Raw genomic sequence first — 7,191 nt, 5'->3', positions numbered from 1 at the left:
GGAAAAAAGGCCAACATCAACACATTGACAAAAATGTATTCTTAATTTGACTTTGACTTGCTTGTGCAAGGATTTCTCTGACTCTCTGTTTTGTTTTGATTTTATTTGTTCACACAGGCCAAAAGGGGTCCAACTGAAGACAAACCAACAAAAAATATATAATTTGATGAACAAAACAACAATTCACTTATTTACTCATGTACTGTTTATTTTTTATTGTCTAGATTAATATCTTTTTTATTAATTGAACAACAAGTATATTACGCTTCCAGTCAGATCAAATTATGATCCTCATTTTTTGACTACCCTATGCTAGTGTCTAAACACTAAAACGCTGCATGGTGAGATGGAGTGCCATGGAACATAGTTATTGAGATATTGTTCCATTAATATTGTGTAGAAATAATATAAAAATGTCATATACTTTATATTGAATATGTGTCGGTATTTAGTGTGTGTGTGTGTGTGTGTGTGTGTGTGTGTGTGTGTGTGTGTGTGTGTGTGTGTGTGTGTGTGTGTGTGTGTGTGTGTGCCTGTGTACGTGTGTGTCTGTGTGCGCGCGTGCCCGCGCCCGTTGGCTTGTCTCCCTCATGGCTCCTTTGCGTCCCCTGCGTTGATTGGCTGGCAGCTTGACCCAACTGTCTTTCGATTGGCTAGAAGGATGCCGGTCGGCGATTTCATTGGCCGTAAGCCCGGCCGAGAGGCTGAGCGCATTGCAATCAAAGCGTCGTGGTGCGGCTCGGCGGACTCACAACACAAACATACCCACGCGACGAAAAACTTGTGTGACTTCCTATAAGTGTGTACTTTCGGATGAAAAGATAAAAATGGCTTCCAAGAGCTTCCGGATGGACGATTTCCTAGCTGGATGGGTCGGAGGTAAGTGAATAACAATTCCATGTGGGTGTATGAGCGTGCGTGTGTGCTCGTACGTGTTTAACTCAATGTATTTAGCAAACGTCACACCTTAAAATGATATGCTCCTGTATATTAGTGTTTAGTTTGTGTGTGTGCGTTTGTGTTTGTGAGAGTACTCTATTTATATATCTATTTTCATAAAAAGATGAAAAGTTGTGATCAATGTGTGTGTGTTTTTGTATATTAGTCACAATGTATCATTTGTATTTCCATAATTTTTGTCTCGTTAGTTTGATTCCCTAGCAAGTGTGTGTGTGTGTGTATGTGTGAGTGCTCTTTAGCAATAAAAAGGTCAACATATTGAGGACACCTGCCACTAATTTGTATGTGTGGGTATAATTACAAATTATAAATACATAGTTATGTTTCAAAATGGCTAAATAAAGTAACTATGACGACACAAATGAATGTGCCTCTGTGGCCAATAGGAGCTCGCTTGCCATGATAATTTTCAACAGTAGCCAAAATGGAACTGTATAGTGCCACTTAGCAGTTTTTTTTTGACAACGATACTAATGCAGCGTGTTCTACCGGAAACAAATTCCTTGTGTGTTCTACATACTTGGCAATAAAGATGATTCTGATTCTGATTCTGATTCTGATAATATTGCTACCTTGAGGTCAATCAAGGCGTGTTGAAATAAAGTAAAGGTCAAATGTGAACTGATCTCACGTGCTCATCAAATCTGTTTAGTAAAGATGCATGGGTGGAAATGTGTTTAAAAAAATAAAGAATGTAGAGGTTATCGAGATAGTTATTGGAGTTCAAGAAAAGTTGTATTTTTAGCTATATTTTATCTGTTTCTGATTTTGTGTGTCCGCGTTTGTGTTTGCAGGGGCGTCCAGTGTGGTGGTGGGACACCCTCTGGACACTGTCAAGGTAAAATAAAAAAAATGAGCAAAAAACAGATTAAAGTCCTTCGCTTTAGTTGACTGTGTGGCTTTGGATTTGGCAGACACGACTGCAGGCGGGGAAAGGCTACAAGAGCATGATCGACTGCATCATTTCCATCTATAGGAAGGAGACGGTATGACACATTTGTCCAAAAAAAGAATCATTACGTATGAAGAGTTCAATTGAAAATTCTTTTATTTTGGTGAAAGAAAAAAATCAGATGTGCTTCTTATTTTTAAATAGTGTTAAAAGTCATAGATGCTTGTTGATGTTGAGCATACAAATCTAAATAAAACATATTTTTTAATGTTTACTCTACATACTTTATTTGACTAATTAATCTCTTCATTGTCTACAATGTCAAATTTAAGAACGAATTTGAAAATGACTATTATAAATCTCTGTGTTGTGATCAGGTGCGGGGCTTCTTCAAAGGCATGTCGTTCCCCTTGGCCACCATCACGGCGTACAACTCGCTGGTGTTCGGCGTATTCAGCAATACGCAGCGCATCATCTGCAAGCGTCGCTACGGCGACGAGCGCCACCCCACCAGCCTGAATGACGTGGCGGCGGCCAGCATGCTGACTGGTTTGGTCTCGGTGGCCTTGGGAGCCCCCATTGACCTCGTCAAGATCCGCCTACAGATGCAGACGCATACGGCCGTGCTGGCTGGTAAGTTGTGCATGTACATTCACAAGCACAAATTCTTGCTATTTATCTGTCTGTCTCTCTATCGATCCATCCACCCACCCCATCTGTCCATCCATCCAACCATTCACGCACCCAACCATCCATCCATCTACCCACCCCATCTATTCTTCTATCCAACCAACCAACCAACCAACCAACCAACCAACCATCTATCCAACCGTCGATCCATTCATCCATCCTTCAATCCTTCCAATCACCCCATCTGCCCATCCATGCATGTATTCATCCATCCATCCAACCACCCATCACCCACCCCATCCGTCCATCCAACCGTCCATCTTTGCATTCATCCATCCATCCACCCACCCCATTCGTCCATTCATCCATTCATCCAACCATCCGTCGATCCACCCAAATACGTCTATCCACCTATCCATCTATCCATTCATCCATCCACCCACTCACCCATCCATCTGTCCATTCAACCATCCATCCACCCGTCCATACATCCTTCCATTCATCCATCCAACTGTCCATCCTTCCATTCATCCAACCGTCCGTCCATCCTTATATTCATCCGTCCATCCAAACGCAGACAACTATGTTGAAGTCCCTCTTATCCAATAAGATGCCAGGATGAGCCTTGGTAATAGCCAATGACAGAGCAGCTACGTTGCGTTCAGGAAACTTTTGTATCTTGCAATTTCTTTCATAACAAGAGGCAATATTATCCACTTGATGCGTTTGGTAACTTGAAAATTTTGTCTGAAAAGGCGTTTGTAAGTACAGGTACCAGTGTATTTCTTCAACATTCAAATTTGTATTTCAATGTGCGGGAATAGCCATCACCAATCATACTTTATATCTTATGTGGCTTTGGCTTCTTCAAACAACATTTCCTCATCACAAAGATTTTTATGGTGTGGAAAAGACACATGCCAATAATAATAATGGGCAAATTTGTTATTATTGTGGTGAGCGCCAAACACGTGTTTTGCTTCTGTTTGTTCTTTTCTTCAAAGAAGTGGATGGATATTTTGGTAGGGGAATGCCAGATGGCTGAGTCCACCCACCGTGATTGCGTGTCAACGATCGGTTTTAAGTTTTGCAAGATGAAGATCTGACCACTACGTTCACGTGTTACTGCCTGCTGTTCTTGTTACAAACACACGCACGCGGACTCACGTACACGCACACACACACACACGTGAGCTTATCTGTGAATTTTTTACCTGAAATGAACTTTTCATATCATTGTAGGGATGTTAATTAGTAAACACCATTGACAGGAACCATGTCAAACATTGATGATCTGGTTTTGCTTTATGGCACGGATGATGTACAAAATATCAAATGAGTCACATGGAATATTTCTTGCTTTTTTTCCGCATTACTTCAAAAAATTGATTGATTGAAATTGTTATTGTTGATTTGTTTTTTTTTCTCCACAGAATCATTCCCAGAATTGTATTTTTGGTTTTGTGGTTGATAAGTCACGAGAAAAACATTTCTGTTTTGTGTTCTCTGACAGAAAGTTTCCAGTTGGTGGGCGGCATTTCTCACAAAATGGCGGCAGCCACACCGGCGGGTGTGCGCTCGCTGCACGTGTCTAATGGCGGCGGCGGCTGCGTGTACCGTGGCCCGCTTCACTGCATCAGCAGCGTTGTGCGACGCGAAGGCATCCAGGGTCTGTACCGCGGGGGCGGTGCCATGCTCCTTAGGGACATCCCCGGCTACGCCCTCTACTTTGTGCCCTACGCCGTCTTCTGTGATATCCTCAAACCAGATGGCGCCATGGCACCGCACCCTTGTGCCATATGGCTGGCTGGCGGACTCGCAGGTCAGAAACTTTATTTAAATACAGTAAAGTCTCGTTATATCGATATTCAAGGGAGTTCGAAAAAATATCTATATAACCGGGACTATCGATATATCCGACCCTGTTTGCATGTAATTTTCTCCGTGCGTGCATAGAAATAGTATCGATATAACCGGGACTATCGATATATCCGATATCGATATAACGAGACTTTACTGTACTACCAACACACTTTAAATCAGTCATAGTTTTGAGTTTGTGCCAGCCAGAACCAGAACTGTGAAGATTTGTTGGACAAATTTGTGTTGTCTGTAGAGTGTTTTCTAGCTTTGGTAACAGTCCAAAAGGAAAAAAAAAAACAAGTGAATCGAAGTGCGGTGTGCAATGCAAAAAACAAAGTCCCATCAGATTGTAACACTGCAGAATCATTATATTTCAACAAAATACACATGATCATGTTGACTTTTGCCATGATAACATTTGATTCAAAAAGGGAGTCTTTATTATTGATTTTTCAATGGAGTCTAGAAAGGGTGTCTATAAAAAATAATAAAGAAATAAATATTTACAATAACAATTGCTCCGCGCTGAATAGAACCCTAAAAATAACTTCTCCAAATATCAAGTAATGAAGGAAATAACAAAGAATAGCGTTAATGAAGGAAATAACAAAGAATAGCGTTATGATCTCTAATAATAATAATAATAATAATAATAATAATAATAATAATAATACATTTAATTTATAAGCGCCTTTCCAAACTCTCAATGTCACTCTACAGTCACAGGATAAGTTTTTTCCTGTGGGTGAGCAGCTGGAGCCACACGCACAATGATCTCAAACAATCATCTGCTCAAGCAGTTTGTCTGTTTTTCTTTCACCGTCGCTCATCATATGGAATCCATTTTGCCAGATAAAACTTGTACTTTGCACGACACTAACCCTGAAATATATATTTTTCCCATAAACATCAAGTGAGTTCAGATAGGAGACTGACCTTTTTTTTGCAGGTGCTGTCTCCTGGGTGACTGCCACGCCCGCCGATGTGGTCAAGAGTCGCCTACAGGCGGACGCCCACCTGCATAGGAAGTACAAGGGCATTCTTCACTGCATCTTGCATAGCTACAAGACGGAAGGAGCACAGGTGAGCACGCGGGCGCCCTCTGCTGGTCGCCGCCGTAAGCGCCTCCAATGCCATGCCAATGTTCCAATTCCAAAGGTCGCCATTGAATGCCTTGTTTATGTGTCGTTTTGTGTGTGTAGGTTTTCTTCCGCGGCGCGACAGTAAACGCCATCCGAGGCTTCCCCATGAGTGCCACCATGTTCTTGGGCTATGAGCTCTCGTTGCAGTTCTTCCAGAGCTTTTAGGCTGTTGGGCTTGACCACCATTCTCGTCGTTGGTTTCTTCTCAACGAGGTTTAGCGTAAATCCATGTGGAATTTGCGATTAGCAGATTCGACAAGATCGACAAGTGCGAATTTTTGTTACATTACACCTAGACAAACGTAGAGGCCAACATTAATTTGGACATTAGCTATTTTTTTAAAGGTCTTCAAAATGATGTAGTATAATGTAAATAGTTTGATTTTCTTATATTAAGAAAAATATATTCATCCGTGATACGTTACTGGCACAACTCTATCGTCTCAACATCTCAACCGATATACTGTGTATATTAAATAAATAAAGTAGTTCCGCTGAATAAGGTGCATTCCAATATAAAGCGCACATATCCGTTTTGTATGTTAAATGTTTTGTTGTAGTTTCTTATTGTTTTCATGTAGAAACTCCCATTCCAGAATTTCTTGTTCTACAATGAAACCTTTTTTTTTAAATAAATATACAAAATGTGGTTGTGTGTTTCATGCAACATTTTATTTTTACGGAAATCTGCTGGAAAAGGTTTAACTATCTGTCCACTTGTTTATCCGCAATGCTACGTGCCGTCCGCTAGATGGAACCATCGCGCATAATACACACCTGATTCGGGATAGCAGCTGACGAGATTGAATAGAAATGATTTACTGTCGCCTATTTTTTTTTTATAATTGTGTGACATTATTAAATATAAATTATTTATTCACAATTTTAACATGCATTTAGAAACTAGATTAATTTACTGACAATTGGTTTAGTGTAATTTAAATATATTGAAGTAAATATTAAATTATAACCAAGAAAAAAAAATAAGCATTACATTAAACTGGTTAAAACACTTAATTGGATTTTTACAGTAATGTAAATATGCCAAAAAATAGAACATTAAACATTGGTCACTGACATTTAACAATGTAAAAATGTAGTCTTTTTTTAATCAAGTTTGTTTGGCTCTTTTATGGGGTCAAATATTTGACGTCAAACCAAGAATAATATTGCAAAATATCACAAATAGGACACATCAACAATTTTAATGTTGTTATTATTAACGAGACATCTTAAAAGGACAGACAAAGTTGCAAAGACCCAGCGAGCGCTGCACAGACAACATGACATGCAAAAGACACATTTTCCAGATTTATTTCTCCCAAACTTGATTGATGACATTCTGCTGCACCCGAAATGATTTTTACCCTGAATGAACGAAAGAAAAGTCCCATTGTGCATTGGGAAATAGACACCATGGCACAGCACTGTCATCTGTGAACATATATCACTTGGCACGGCGGAAAATGGAAAATAATGGGTTTCATTCCTATGTGTTGATCAGCGGACATAATATATATATATATATATATATATATATATATATCGATAGTCCCGGTTATATCGATACTATTTCTATGCACGCACTGAGAAAATTACATGCAAACAGGGTCGGATATATCGATATTTTTTGGACTCCCTTGAATATCGATATAACGAGACTTTACTGAATATATATATATATATATATATATATATATATAT

The 7,191-nt window shown here is 39.5% G+C and overlaps 1 protein-coding gene across 2 annotated transcripts; it reads left to right on the top strand.

The window, feature by feature from the left end:
• The first annotated feature begins 736 nt into the window (after positions 1-736).
• On the top strand, positions 737-6,114 carry slc25a48 (solute carrier family 25 member 48). 2 transcript variants are annotated; one of them, XM_089017706.1, is made up of 7 exons: positions 737-879; positions 1,755-1,798; positions 1,875-1,946; positions 2,230-2,485; positions 3,996-4,304; positions 5,295-5,428; positions 5,548-6,114. In XM_089017706.1, the coding sequence occupies exons 1-7, from the start codon at positions 828-830 to the stop codon at positions 5,650-5,652; spliced, it is 972 nt and encodes a 323-aa protein (XP_088873832.1). In that variant the 5' UTR covers positions 737-827; the 3' UTR covers positions 5,653-6,114. The 2 variants fall into 2 exon arrangements, with proteins under 2 accessions (XP_088873832.1, XP_088873824.1); XM_089017698.1 differs by having other exon boundaries at positions 5,295-6,114.
• Positions 6,115-7,191: the final 1,077 nt, after the last annotated feature.

This window comes from Hippocampus bargibanti, linkage group LG02 (genome assembly GCF_051943395.1).
Source record: "Hippocampus bargibanti isolate YZ-2025 linkage group LG02, ASM5194339v1, whole genome shotgun sequence".
NCBI classification, from domain to species: domain Eukaryota; kingdom Metazoa; phylum Chordata; class Actinopteri; order Syngnathiformes; family Syngnathidae; genus Hippocampus; species Hippocampus bargibanti.
Note: the sequence above shows the minus strand (reverse complement) of the source record. Positions and strands in the feature narration are given on the sequence as shown.

Coding starts and splice junctions, on each gene's coding strand:
- slc25a48 (XM_089017698.1), top strand. CDS start 828: ATGGCTTCCAAGAGCTTCCGGATGGACGATTTCCTAGCTGGATGGGTC. Junction 1,799..1,874: donor ACCCTCTGGACACTGTCAAG/GTAAAATAAAAA, acceptor TGGATTTGGCAG/ACACGACTGCAGGCGGGGAA. Junction 4,305..5,294: donor GCTGGCTGGCGGACTCGCAG/GTCAGAAACTTT, acceptor TTTTTTTTGCAG/GTGCTGTCTCCTGGGTGACT.